The sequence below is a fragment of the Heliangelus exortis genome, chromosome 14 (assembly GCF_036169615.1).
Source record: "Heliangelus exortis chromosome 14, bHelExo1.hap1, whole genome shotgun sequence".
Taxonomy (NCBI): Eukaryota; Metazoa; Chordata; class Aves; order Apodiformes; family Trochilidae; genus Heliangelus; species Heliangelus exortis.
In genome coordinates this window covers 10,785,101-10,800,145 of record NC_092435.1, presented here as the reverse complement: position 1 = coordinate 10,800,145, position 15,045 = coordinate 10,785,101, and the positions used below count along the sequence as shown (strand labels likewise).

Below are 15,045 nucleotides of genomic sequence, written 5' to 3'. Positions count from 1 at the left end.
TGCTTTTCTGCTTGTCCTTCTTGCTTATTAGATTTTAATAAAACAGCATAGAAACTTTAAAAATAAGTTATAAATTCTAAATTACTGCCACCCTAACTTAATTCTCGTCACAGTAACAACAGGCACTACATCTGCCAGTACCTTGTATGTTTTACTTTTTTACTTTTACTTTTTTAATTTTTTTTTTACTTCGTCTCTTATAAAATTATAAACAAGTGCTGCAAATGCCATTCTAGATGTATTTGTTTGCAGAATCATTAACTAGACATTAGGTTCTGTGGGTATTATAGATCCTGCTACTTAATTGGAAGAGTCAATTTCATATGGTCTTTTTTTGAAGCTGTTCTATACAAGAGACATATTTTTTTTAGCCAGAGTATTGGGACTGTCACAAAGTGAAGACAGATTAAAAGTAAAGCTAAGATAGTCACTAGCCAAGAAATGTCTGTTTCTTTCCATTTATCATAACAAGGAAAGTGTGGAGCAGAAAGAGAAGAAAACCATGACAAATATATATACATATCCAGGATGGAAACAAAGTTGACTCATTTAATACCAAATCACCTCCCCCTCAGTTAACTGAAGAGAAAGTCTTTCAATTGCAAGCCCTGAAGCAAGGATTTTGTCTGCTTTAGGCTAATTGTGTATACTAGGGAAAACTAAGGCAAAACTTACTAGTGAACACTATGCAAAACTTTGCAGGTGACTTAGAGAAGAAAAGGTAATTAAAGACATGAAGGAGAATGGCATTCTAGGTGAAATGCAGCATATATTTATGAAAATTAAATTATGTTCATGTTCTACATTTGATAATTTTTCAGATGCCAGAAATATTGCAGATCCACACAAGTATTGATCTTGCTGCCTGAGCATTTGTTAAGTATTGGGTCTATTTCTGTACAGAAAAGTCCTTGGTTGAAAACCCAACTTTTCTGAAAACTAAAGCTTTTTTTTTTTATTTTCTGAGGCTTAGAATTTGAAGGTCATTGAATAGGACAGAGAGCAAGAATAATGCTTTTAGTAACTCCTGTTGAAAGCTTGATGTTACTCAGGAGCAACTGGCAGGACTCCAGTAGTCAGAAAGTAATTAATCCCAAATCAACTGAGCACCAGAGAGGTGACGTGACTGAAAATGGCAAAGATGAACTTGGAATTAATCAGGAACATGTTTCCAGGAGAAACAGGGTTTTAATGCCATTGCCTTGACATTGGCAATATCTTGTCTGAAATAATGTGTGGTATTCAGGCCATTTACTGATATCAAGGGTGTAAAGCTACATATGAACATTCCAAAATTGTAATGGGTAAAAAAGAAAATGTAACATCTTTCCTCATATGAAGAGAATTTTATTCAGGATTTCAGTTTGGTTGACCCAGCCAGCTAAGTCTGACACAGAATTTCTCTGAAGAGAGATTATGAAGACCAGAAAGAGAAAAACACTCTCTAAGGTAAAGAAATTACTGGTGTGCAAGAGCAAAAACCCATGCAAACATCTCTGCAAATCTGTGATAGAACTGAAGAGGTCAGCCTCTGATGGTTGGAGAACTGATGAAAATGATTGTTAGAGTTGGCTGCAGCTTTGTAGAAGGGTAAACAAATGGATATCATAACCTAGAAAGGACCCTTTCAGTCCTAACACCTTGGATTTGGTGTGTAAGGTGCTTATTCCCTCTAAATAGCTGTAGTTTTAAGTAATGTAATTGTATTTTCACACTAAATAATGTTATTCTTTGGAGTGATGGATGCTCTGTAAATACAAGGTCAGCAGCCTGATGCCTTTTCATACTGTTCGTTGGACTTCTTCAAGATTAGATTCATTGTCACACTTTTCCAAATTCCATACATTGTCAGGAGCCTTGGAACAGTGAAATAATTTCAGCACTGATTTCTTGGTGTTAAAACATTTATTGAATTGATGTCCTAGGTGTATGTTTGAGCTGTAAATTTGAGTCTTAATGAGACCTCATTTTAGGTAGAAGTAAATCTGCAAGTGCAGTGCCAGGTTACACCATCTGTGTTGTGAAATATCAGTAGGAAAAGGGGAAATGTAATGAGAATTACTTCTTCCACCCAAAGATGTCATTCTGTTTGCAAACAAATTGCCACCTGTCACTTATTCCTTGGATTCTGCCTTTTTAAAAAGACTTAGTAATGCATTGCTTCTGGTGGCAGATCTTGCATCTTTTGGGAATCTTGCTGTATTTCTCCACTAGTTAATGAAAATAAATATGTATAATAATAAATGAACATTTTTTTCCCCATCATCTATTGTTGTAAGTAGCAGTTAAGATATTAACAAGAAGAATGATTCAGCTCCAGGTGTTAATTATGAGCTTCTCATTCAGTGACAGAAAATAGTCTTATAATCTTCCAGCACATTTTTGACTAATAATAGTTTCTGCTTTCCATGTTAATGAAACAAATTCACTTGATTAATTCCCTAACAAGGGGAAGTGAATTATAGACTTAAAATACAAGGGAATTATAGTCTGTTTCCTTAACAAAAAGTTGATTTTACACAAGCCTTCCTTTTTTTTTTTTTTTTTTTTCTAATGCAAATATGAAGAGAGGTCATACTCTTGAGGTTCAAGTAAGTATCCAGATGGCTTTGCTTATGTGTTTGGAGAGCCTTGAGGGGAAACATCTGTCCTGGTTCATGTAAGGGGTACTGCACTCAAAGCAGAATTACTTGTTTTCAGGTGGTGTGCAACATAGTGTGTTCTAAATAATTAGAAAACACTCCTCTGTACAGCTATTTCCAGATCAAATGCCTAACAAGGCAGCTCTAAAATTCCTGTTTAGTGAATTCCATATCTCCATCCTACATAGGATGAAATCTGGCATGACATGGTGAGCAGAACCTGCTCAGGTCTCCTTCCTAACTTCCATCTCTAAGGACCACTCTATCATTGTGGTTCTTAGAACATTTCATTTTTCAGGGTCCTGGGGGATGTTTAGGGTTGGATAAGGAACTGAAGGAACTGAGGAGCCACAATCCTGCTTTATCTCCAAACCTTAGAGAAAGCAATGCAGATGTTCCATCCACTATGCACTCCTATTCACTGTCTGAGCTCTACATTTGTGCCATAACAAATCTTCACAATGTTTTGAAGGAATTGGCCCAGAGGTGAATAAATCTTGTGGTGATTTTGACTACTGGAATCCTTTACTAAGCACCATCATGTTCAACAGCCCAGCTGTTTTTTCATTTCCTTTTATTAGATAAATACATAATACACTTAATGCCTGTACAGTCATCCCCAAGTGCACTGGGTTTTGGGGTTTTTTTCCAGCCTTCTTGGGTTTGTGTCTGAAACATTAACAATTTTTTTATACTAATTTGCTTTTCACACAGCTCATCAGTAAATCATCATTGGCTAGGCAGCCTTTATTTAAAAAAAAAAAAAAGGAGAAAAGGTGCTTCCCCTTCTTTAGTCAAATTTTAAGGCTGACCTTTGTTACTGAGTGAAATATCTTAACCCCAGCTGTGAAATCTGTTTAACTTAAGGTATATGGTAAAAATCTTAAAGGAGCATAATCTTTTTGCTGAATACATCTCACCATAGGTAGAAGCTCCTGATTGCTGTTAAAATGTCATTCTTTAAGAATAAATGCCAAAGTCTGTCTCAAGGACTGGTTTTCAACTAAGATTTTTAACCCACTGTAAAGACTTCTATTTTTTTCAAAGATATTTTTAGTAATACAATTTATAATAATATGTCCAAATTCCTAAGAGCATTTTATCATAGCCTTGTAGTAATGACTGCAGACTGTTCTCTAATGGTTCTTGGTATTTAATGGTTTTGTCATTAAGGTTCTCATTGGAATAATTTATCACTAACTTAATTATTTATCATTCTTTTCTAAAAGGAGCTCATGGAACTCTAAAGTTTTCAGCATTCTGAAAATTACATCAATCTGTAAAAATAAAGTAATATACACATATATATATGTGTATCTATCTATCTATATATATATTATATAGTACCTGTCATTCTATTTAAAATTAAAGTTTGTTTGGAATGCAAGCTGATGTACTTGTGCTTGTTTGGCTGTGAGCTGTTTATAGTCCCTACCATTTTCATGTGCCTATGGAAATGTGGATTTAAATTCAACAGCACTTAAATGTTTAAGAAACTGTTTTTATAATAAACATTTTAATCCTATAATATTACTTTTCAGTTTCAAACATCTTCAGTCATTCAGGATAACGGAACAAACTTTTATTTTAGAAAATATCTCAAAAATGCATTTTCTGGTTTCATGTGTAAGAAGTTCATTATAAATTTCTATTTAAATAATCAAGAAAATTAAGAATTGTCTCTAAGCAGGTTTCTGAGAGCAGCACATATAAAACCCTCTCAGTACTAGTGGTAATCTTTTATTTTATGGCTATGTTTACAGTTTATGGTAACTTAAATTACTTGGCTCTATCCAGGGGCTGTACAAATAAATCAAGTAAATGATTATTTATCTTCAGTGAGGATCTTAAAGCTGTAACATATGTCACACGTGTTGCTACAGCACAGTCTGTCTTCTTCTTCAGCAGGGAATATTTCAACTCAGGACCCAGACTGCAGTTATTTGATTTGAAATGTACAGTGACCTAACAAATTATTTAAAGGGAGAAATTGTTCATTTATGCCCTTATATTGTTGAGAAACACAGCTTAAAAAAAAAACACCACCAAACCAAAAAAAACAAAACCCCTCCAGCTTCAGCTGCATCACTTCAGCTTTCAAAATTCCCTGATGACATTTTTCCCTAGGTTGGCTGGCAGTTAAAGAACCTGGTGAATGCCTTGAGGGAAGACCCAAATGGAGTGATTTTAACCTTGAAAAAACGGCCTCAGAATACCCTGGTGTCTGCTCCTGCCCTTCTGAAGAACGTGAGGTGGAAGCCTCTTGCACTTCAGGTGAGAGAAAAAAAAAAAAAAAAAAGAAAAAAAAAAGAAAAAGTTCAAACCTTTATTCACAACAAAACACTAGAATTTCTCCTTCCAGGGAAAGGAAAACAAGCCTCAAAAAAGTCCTGAATTCCTTTGAAATGAGGTGGAATAAGCTGGTGTGGCAATACTGCATGTGTCAGGAAAATTGTTTTCCTTCATTTTTTTTGGTGAAGCTGGAAGGCAGAGGAAGCAGCACTGCTTCTGGAAGTGTTGGCAGGGTAAAACCCCTCATGGCACAGGATCTTCCAGGAAACATGGAAGTCTTTGCCATGGTAGCCAGATTAGTGAAAGTGCCCCAGGCTTTTCTTGTGGATTTTTCAAAAATTTCTGCTTTTTTGATGTTTTATGTCTTCTCCTGGTGATCCAAAACTCAAGATCCCCAAGGATCAAAGTGTGTTTTGACACTCTCACTATTAAATGTTTCTACGTTATCAGAGATTAGTGCAGTGAGGGACTTAAATAAAAATACAATTAATTTTGGGAAGTAAAAAGAACATTGTCAATGCTACTTCTAAAGAGTAGATTTTGTAGTAGGATCTTGAAAATCAACTCCAGGTTTTCTTATTCAGTCGTGGGGCCATGAAGGTAAGCACAAATATTAGGACCTGGATACATTTCAGGATGCAGTTTTTTGTTTTGCCTTTTTCCTACAGTTCTCACCTGGACCGAGTATTTTTTATTATTATCATTAATGACTTGGAACTGGCATGATTCAATTTCAAGATAGTATTTCCTGGACAGCTGACATAACAGCTTGATGCTTCTGGAAAGCAGTGATCTCACTTCCCTCTCCCTGTTCTTGGCTGCAGAATTTCCTCCCCTTTCTTTGACTTTGACATTTTTTAAACTCTCTAGAACAGTTTAATTTGTTGAATTGGTTAGGAAGGCCCCTGTGTTTATTTATTTGTTTTTCTGGAATTTTCTACCACTAGTAGATTAAATTGGCTTTTACAGAACAGAGGCTGTCAAAGGCTATTGACAGACTTCCCAAAATAAGAGATTCAGCATAGAAAGGAGGTTATATACTTCACAAAAGTAACCAGCTGCATGAATACAGGATGTAGAATGACCAGTTAAAAACAATCTGTAGAAAAATATCTCCATTAAGGTAAATCCTGACACAAAATTCAGCAAATGTGAGCCTGTCACAAAAAAAGGTTACCGTGTATGGATGTGTTCTATTCCATGGTGTCTTACATGTATGAATGTATTTTTCTATTCTGATTTAGTGTTGGTAAAAAACCAAAACAAAACTATTACGTAATTAGGGAAGGAACAGAGGAAGTAGGACTTCAGAACATGAAATTCAGAGGCCAGATATAGTATTTGTTCAGGTTGGTGTGCAGCAGGAATTTTTTAAACAGAAGTTGTCAGGTTTTCTGTAATTGTGGAAGACACTTGTAGATGTTGTTAATAATTTTTTTCACAATAATTATGTTTAGAATTCCATCACAAGGTTGATTTATGAATTATTAATGACAAAGAATCTGTGAATCCTTAAAAAATTTATTTATTGGTCTTATTGTTGTATTCCTTTGCTCTGCATATTTTCCCTTGATGCTTAATTAACAACAGCCAAAAGTTACCATATGTCAGAGCTCTGTGCTGCAGTTATCTGTCACTGACACCTGTCACTCAGACCATTTTCTCATCTTGTCTCTAGTTTGCATTATGTGATATTGGAAAACTATTATCATTTTTTAATTCTGTGATTATTCTCCCACTCAATATAAAGTGGTTCATCTGTGGAAAATAATGCTTTGTTTTTTATGGAAGTGAGCACACCAGCAACTTTATTCAGATAAAATACAACATCTGTTACAAATTCTCTTTTTATTTGCAGAAGTTTTCTGATTGGAATATTTTTTTGTGTTACAATTACTTGATTCAAAACATTAAAATTTTTATTATTTAGCTTGTGGTAAAGAATCTGACAGGTGAAATGAGTAGCAAAGCTTACTTCAGTGACAATTTTATAATAAGCTTTAGTCTTGAGCATTTTGGTAAAACAGCCTTCAGGAGATCTCTTTTTGAAGAAACTCCAGTAATCTGAAAAGATTACAAATAAAAATAAAAAAATAAATAAAAAAAAAAAAAAAAAAAAGAGGCCAGGATTCCTAAAATGATGCACATTGGTGTAGCTATTACTTGTAGTACAGAAAGCATTAATTTCTTCCTCATGTGCTTTTTCCTTTTTTCTTTTTTCAGCCTGTAATTCCAACCAGTCCAACAAGCAGCTCTACAACACCAACAAGTACAATGGGCATATCCTCAAAAATGGACAACTCTGCACTTCAGGATGTTTTCATTCTGTCTCCTATGTCAGGACTTTATGGCCCCAGGTATTTAATCCAAGTGAATTTGGGGGGATTGAAAAATGAGATAAAATAAAAACAAAATAAAAACAAAATGCCACAATAAACCCAAATATTTAGTAGAATTAAGAACTAGAAACATATTAAGCTGCATATCATTATTTTGAAAATTAATTTTCAATTAGCTAGATACAAAGTGAGCAAAACCAATAGAGACTCTGAAAACATCTTTAATACTTGAATTTTCTTTGCTTTAGTGTGACAACTTTTGTCTAATTCTAAAGCAGGCATTTCTCCAAGGGAAACTTTTACCCTTTCATCCCTTATGCTCCCTTTCAAAGGCTAGAAAACTCCTAAATAACTACAGTTAAAATGGAACCTAATGATTTCCTTAATTTCTTTTTGTTGAATTGAGTCACTTTTATGAAAAGTCTCACATAGAGCATTTAAATAACAGGACTTTTCATTTCTAGTGTTTGGGAGAGACAGCTGTTTGCTTTAGCTTCATCATCAAATGGTTAATTTCTCCATGATCCTCTGTCTTACTGTTTTTTAGGGATGAAATTGGACTAATGTCTTGTGATGATATCAGCAAATTTGGAAAGTCTGGAATGAAAGGCTCTGAGTCTCCAAGCTATTTTCTGGAGCACGAAAGTGGGAAATACTACACCTTAATTGAAGGTGAAGGCCACCCTGTGGGCTCTGAGTATGAGAGAAGCAGAGCTGCAGGAGTGAGGAGAAGAGAAAAAACACCCACTCATGGTAGGATTCATTCACTTTGTGATTCTAAGTTGACTGGATTTACAAACCATGCTTTTAACACTGCAGCATCCCCAAATATCTGTCATTCTTTGTTAGACTGTGACCTCTTTGCTCTGAATACAGAACAAGTTTATGTGGAAGAATAATTGGAATAATTCAGCATCAGGAGTAAGTTAGCTAAAGAGTTATTGTGTGGTGTATAATGAACATTTTGAGTGATACTTAAATTCATATTATTTGAATAGGCAGCATCTTGATTTACTCATTTCCATTCACAAGCTTCTGCTCTTTTGAGATCTGAGAAGAGCAGAAGTATGAAAAGATGAGAGCTGCAAGGGGGCTTCACTTCCATCAAGCTAGAGAGTGATAATTCACTGGAGCTGCTTTCCCAACACAGCACATCCATTTCTCCATGCATTGTTCTGGTTTTGTCATTCTGAAGTTTGAAAGAAATCTTGCCTGGACAGGATTTTTGTCCCCATTTTTGTGTTAATCTGTTATAGGTAGGATATTTTTACTAACTTCCATAGTCATATGCTTGGTGCTTGAAAGAGCTGTAACACTGAGGAGTAGGATTCCATCTTAAGTAATGACCAGTAATACTCAGTCTGTGTCTCCCTGAGAAGAGGCATCATTTACTAATAAAATTAGAATGAAAGATAGATCTTGACTGTGATTAAAATTGGAGCCAGATGGATGTATTTGGCTTGCTTTCATATATTCATGCTGCATGATGACTTAAAATATTGGGCTCTGCTCCAGTATATGCAAAACTTGTCTTGTTCATGATGGTCAGTTCTGGTTTTCTGTTACTTTGGAAATGTAGAAGGAATAAAATTGTAAAGTCTCAGGAATATGCCTTGCTTCAAAATCATTTTTAAACTAGAATTTTTTTTTAAGCTGCAGGTTAGATTTATCTGTCACTGAATCAGATTTTGTTCAGCTGTGGTAGAATATTTTTTACTTTTTGATTTGAACCTTTGAGCCACCAGAGTGACAACATGACTTCCAGTTTAAAGACAGGATTCATGGTAGATCCAGTAAACATTTCTCTGATGCTGGAACTGGATAACCATGGGCAAAGGAAAGAAAAAACTGGAGATCTTTCATGGCTGAGCACATGCTTTCATTATTGGTAAAACTCACTCAAACCACAGTTCATAAATTCCTGCCATGGATTTAAGAGAATGAAAGGGGTTATTGGAAACAAAGCTCTGCTGCAGCTGGTAGGTAGAAGAATACTCAGCCAGATGAAAGTCTCAGTGCTGATGATATATTTACATTCCAAGGGGGAAAATAAGAAATGCATTTTCTTAAATACAAGTTTAATTTTCAGAAATGGTTTATCATGGCTGCTGTGGTTTTGTTTGTTTTTTGTTTTTTTTTATCAAGAGTTATACACTGAAATTATTCTTACTCTGACATGCTATGGTGTGTTTTTTACACAATTTTACAATTTTTTTTCTTTCAATTTATCCTGCTGTATTTGTACAGAATGATTCTTTGCTCCTCAGAAAAATATCCTAGGTGCAATGTTAAAACAATTTATAGGCTACATTTTGGGGGGCAAAGAAGTAAAACTATGCAAAGTCACTGGTTCCTTTATTAGGCTTGTGGTATTATGCATTTTTGGTAGAAGTCTCTTCAGAGCTGCAGAACTTTCTTCTCTTTACATAAATATTTCTAGGTCCTGTGTTGATCTTCATTTTTTTGTGTGCATTCATATTTTTGCTTTTTTAATTCATAATCTTTATTTGTTTCTCATTCTTTTTCCATGTTACTGACACTTATTTTGTTTGATTTATTGGGGTTTCTTTGGGGTTTTTTTTGTGAAATAATATTGTTCTTTTAGGGCTGAATGTAAGATTAGGAATTGAATGGTATCTTTTAACTACAAAGTTGGTTCCAATTGTCAGGCAGATAGGGAAACTGCATGGGTTTTCCATACTAACTTTGGGTTTCCCCATACTAACATAGGTTTCCTACTAACTTTTATGGTATAGTGAATATATTACTATTATATTATATATTACATATTATATATAGTGTGACAATGCCATATATAACATATAATATAATAATATAGTGAATATATAATATGTAAAATCTTAGTATTTTAGGAATTCTCCTTTAATCATCAGAAAATCATGTTATCCAGAAGGATACTTTGTTAATACACCAGTTTTTTTCTTACATAATTTTAACATATTCGTTGCTAAAAGCTGTATTTTGGAAAAAATGCTGAATAAAGCCCTATATTAGCATACAAATCATCACTCTAATCAACCTGGGGAAATTCATCACGAAAAGAAACTCTTGTTTATATCAAAATGCTTTAATTATCCTAGAAAGTGAACTGTAGCACTCCACCATAAGTGTTTGCTTGAGTGCTAAAGAAACACTCTCAGTTTAGTCAGATGGCATGCAGAAAAAGCAGGGTTTGGCTGTCTGGGTCAGACAGAATTTAACCCATAATCTGGAGGGTGTGTTCCTCTGTTTTGTGATAATAATTTAGGCTGACAAGGCCAAAGTGCTAAAGCCTGGTAGTCAGTTTTGTAGTACTCAGTTTCTGACCTGCTACCAGGGTTCTGCTGGTACCATGGCAGGGAACCAGCAATGCACATTAGTGTCTTACAAACACAGTGCCACAAAATCAGATTAATTAAAATCCTAACGTCTGAATCTTCTTTCTTCTTGTTGCTGTTTCCAAACTGCACTCAGTGTTTGCTTTTGAAGGCATTTGAAATTAATGTTCCTTGAAATGAGATTCCCCTCATTACTCACCATGTGATTTTCCAGGTCAGATAGGTTTTACTGTTTAACCAATAGATACGTAATGTTGTAGCTGTGTTTGCTAATATTTGCTAAGGCATATTAGTCCATTAAAAAACTGCTTCTTTCTTTTTTCCAAAACATCTATTTAATGAGTGAGCAAGTTTAAGAGTTTCAATTTGCATTCTGCCTTACACTTCCAAGTAATTACACCCAAGTCAGCAGTAAGTTCCTCCAGATCACTATGATGAAGAGGAGAATCCAGCACAGATGATGTGTAATTGATCCTGAATCCTACAATTTAATAATGTAGAGGTGCTGATAAAAAGGATTGCTCTGGAGGGTTATGGCATGCCTGTAATTTGTAGCTATTACTTATTCTCTTAGAGCCTTCTATTTTTAAACTTCAAAAATTATATTGGTTTATCTTGAATTGTTTCCAGGAGATTTAAGGCCTGTGTCTATGCCCACTGAGTACAGTTGGATAGGGGAGTCAAAAGAACAAAACATGTACAAGAGGGGAAGTAGAGGTGAGTATTTTCTTTTTTCTCTGCTGTTCTTCAAGGGATTTTTTTTGTTACTTCAGAAGTGTGAAGATACCATCACATGAATCAAATCTATTTTTTTTGAGTGTCACAGAGAATGTAAAAGAGCCTGTTTAATATCTGGGGTTTTGTTTTCTGAAAATTAAAAAGTTTGTATCTGTAGGAGGGATTTAGTCTATCTAATTCTAGTATAAAGGAAGATAAACATAAAAGGAAAAAAGATTTAGAAGATTCAGAAGTAGGTTAATAACAATCAGTTCTTAATCTTCATAGTTCTAGAAAACAGTAATATTATAGATGTAAGATAATGCCCTTTGGGACATTTTGAATTAGTATGAATGAATATTTGAAACAGCATTTGTATTCTGAGTGTTCAGACCAGCAGTTGTAATCATAGACATTTCTATTGATTCCAGTGGGAATTATAAACTTTGGAAAGAAGCATGGTGGTAGCAAATTCCTTTTTTCCTCTCTTCAAAGATTATCTTCAAATATGCAAATATGCAAAGTGTTAGGCCAAATGTTAAAGATTCTTAAACAAATACTTGTTTTTCAGAACCTTTTAGGCACAGTGTAGGCAGCTGAGAGAAGTTCAGTCTGATTACTGATGATGTGACAAAATTGATTTGTACTCTTGAAAATGAATACAGGATTTCAAACTACCTTTTTCAGTCATCCTTAATTCCAAAATAAAATTGATTTTGTGTAAGGCACAAGTTTTTTCTAATTTATTCCAAATACATTGATTTATCTTTAGTTTCTATTTCACTCTTACAGCCAGATCTTTTCCTCAGACTTGTTGCCCATTTTGAAATTGTGCCCAAGTGCACAGCACATCTCCTTAAACCATTATTCCAGTTTATCAGCTTCCTTGAAGTTGCAATCCATGTCCCAGAGAATTTTTTTTTTTGGATGTGTAAGTTCACTTCCCCCTCAACCTGCAGATGGTGTCAGTAAATGTGGTACCAAGGCCCAGTGCAAGCTCTCCCAATTCCCTTGACATTCCTGTGACTCTTCCAGTCAAACCCCACCAAGTTCTGGTCTTTACCATCTCACTGAAACCTTTTGGCTGTGTTTAGATTTTCCCTGGGATGTGAACAAGCTTCATGCTGTCATGCAAGGACCTGGGTATGCACCACCACCTTTTCTCTGCTGAGGTTTTGTGCCAAGGACTTTGTTTGCTCTTGATGGGAAGCTTGGTGCAAATAAGTTTGCAGAGGAAATTGCTTCAAATGAAGTGAGGAATGAACCACACTGGAAATACAGATGCAGCCAAATTGGTTCTCAGTTTGTTTCCTTTTACTAATATTTCTTTTTCTTTTTTTTTTTTCTTCCTACAACAACTGACTCTGAGAATTCACTCCTGAGGTATCTGAGTGATGACAAGATACTGGTTATCCAAGAAGAGCCTTTGACACAAAAAGACAACAAAAGGGACACAGGTCGTAGGTCAAGAAAAAAGGGCAAACCCACGAGCAGTCCAAATTACCCTATTAGTCCATCTGTATTGACATCTACTGTTAATGTGAGGCTTGAACCTGGACAGCAAGATGTCTTGAATTTCTCATTAGCAGAAAACAACACTGTTCCACTTTATCATGTAAGTACATCAGAAGAGATCTTATTGCATAAAGTACCTGGGAAACACAAAAAATATTTTCCCTTTAAGGATTGCTGTTATATTAACTACTCATGTTTAGTTGTATGTGACCATATTTTTTTTGTCCTAGACTCAGCATCTGATAACAATTCATTATAGATTAGTTTACATGTTTTTATATTTCCTCTTCAGCCACTATGTCTTGTAAAAACAGACACATTTAATGGAGTTACTGTTTATTTAAACTGCAGTACCATGGCCACAGCCTAGTAATGTGAGTTTGTTCATGCTGATAATAGATGAAACCTTTTGCACTTAAAATTGATGACAGGATGGAGATTGATTCCTTTGATGAAAGACTCAGCTGCTCTTGTAGCCACCGTGAAAAAAGTTCTCGTGGCTGTTGGCTTGGGGAGAATTTAAGTGATACTGATTTGGATATTCTGAAAGGATCAAGAGCCTTGCAGAGATCAGTCCTTTCTGCTCATGCTTTTTGTCTGTATATTGCCTTTTACAGAGCACTTCAATTTTACTCATGCTCCTACCATTTGGGAGCAGACTGATGCATTCTCATGTATAGAATGGTAGCTTCAAAGTGTTTTATGCTCAGACTTCAGTATCTTCAGGGCAGGTTTTGACTGAAAAAAGCTTATTTGCTCCTCATATTTGAGAAGGAAGCTTTCAGAGTTGTATTTATTTTCTAATCATGGTGAATTTCCTAGAAACACACCAGAGAAAAAAACAAGAGTTGTAACAATTTTCTTTGGACTTTCTTTTTCATTTGTAGCTTCTAATTGGTGCTTCCCTCTGACCAAAATCTTGGGAGATGACTTTTATTTGCAACAAGCCTGAGAAGGGTCACCTCAGGGGTGAAATCCAGCCCATGATTCATCTCTGTTGCTGCAAGGTGTCAGCACTTGATAGCTGAAGATCAGACACTTTTATTCAGTCTCCAGGAAATTTAAGTTTCCCTTTTCTATCCTGCCTGAAGTTAGGGTTTTTGGAAAGGTAGAAAGTCTTTTCCCCCAACTTAAGGGAAAGTCAAGTAGCTTACAAATCAGGTGATGTTTATTTTTTATTTTATTCTTTAATTATTGAGCAGGAGATGTTTATTCTTTCTGAAGATATATTATCTTGCACAATTTCCATACCATCATATGAGCTTTGTGTTCTGCACAGCAGTTTGCAAACCGTTCTACAAAGAAAAATAAGTTGCATATTATAGATGAAATATATCTTAAATTTTGCAGCAGTATAACATGCAGGGGGTTTTTTTCCCTGTTTTCTGTTTTAAGTTGCTGTGAATTGAAGCAGTTCTTAATTCTGTGGTTTTCATTTTATATGAAAAGAAATGAGAGTATTTGAAGCATATGGTAATTAGCAGTATGAGAACAAAGTAAGTATGAAAAAATAACCTAATGACAGAACTCATCAGCTGCAAAAGGTCTGAAGGAAATGCAGGAAACTGGAAAGTTGGTATCATGGGAGGAGAGAGCCCTGCAAGTAGTGGTTGGTCTATCCAAAAAGTCAGAGCAGTACCTATTTCACAAACTCTAATGTAACGTTCAGTAATCACAGAAGAGGATGCATATAAAATCATTATTTATGGACTGACAGAGTGGTATAAATTCCTTTATCACCATGAAATCAGAATATCTCAGGCACTTAGTCAACTCCCTTATAAATATACAGGAGGAACTGAGTCGACAAATATACAGGAGCTGCTGACACAGATTTTATGGCTTCTTGCCAGAACAGAATCATTCATATTAACAGCCTCTTTCCACTTAAAATACTGAAAGAATTCTGAAAAATGAAGCAAAAAATTGTTTGGTGTATCTATCCTGAAAGATGGTTACCTGCAGTGAAAATGTTAAATATGAAAGCAAATTTAATGGTATTTTGATATCAAAAAGGAAGAGAAAAATAGCAGACAGCTGTGTTCCTTAGATAGATATCTGGGCTTTATGTAGATCATCTCATTTCCCTAATATCTAAAGGTGTTCATAAGCTTTTGAAATGTATTTACTTACTTGGACAATGAGATTTTATTCTATCAAGAATTTATTCTTGATTATGGCTAAATAAAAGATAATTTTGAA

General features: G+C 34.9%; 1 protein-coding gene across 1 annotated transcript in view; it reads left to right on the top strand.

The window, feature by feature from the left end:
• The window catches only part of LOC139802443 (connector enhancer of kinase suppressor of ras 2-like), a 158,341-nt gene that overhangs the window by 99,357 nt on the left and 43,939 nt on the right, over positions 1–15,045 (top strand). Inside the window, exons 9-14 of the mRNA XM_071757613.1 lie at positions 4,770–4,916; positions 7,158–7,291; positions 7,821–8,026; positions 11,242–11,328; positions 11,574–11,581; positions 12,698–12,943. Coding sequence (XP_071613714.1) covers positions 4,770–4,916; positions 7,158–7,291; positions 7,821–8,026; positions 11,242–11,328; positions 11,574–11,581; positions 12,698–12,943 — 828 coding nt within the window. The remainder of the gene's footprint in view (positions 1–4,769; positions 4,917–7,157; positions 7,292–7,820; positions 8,027–11,241; positions 11,329–11,573; positions 11,582–12,697; positions 12,944–15,045) is intronic.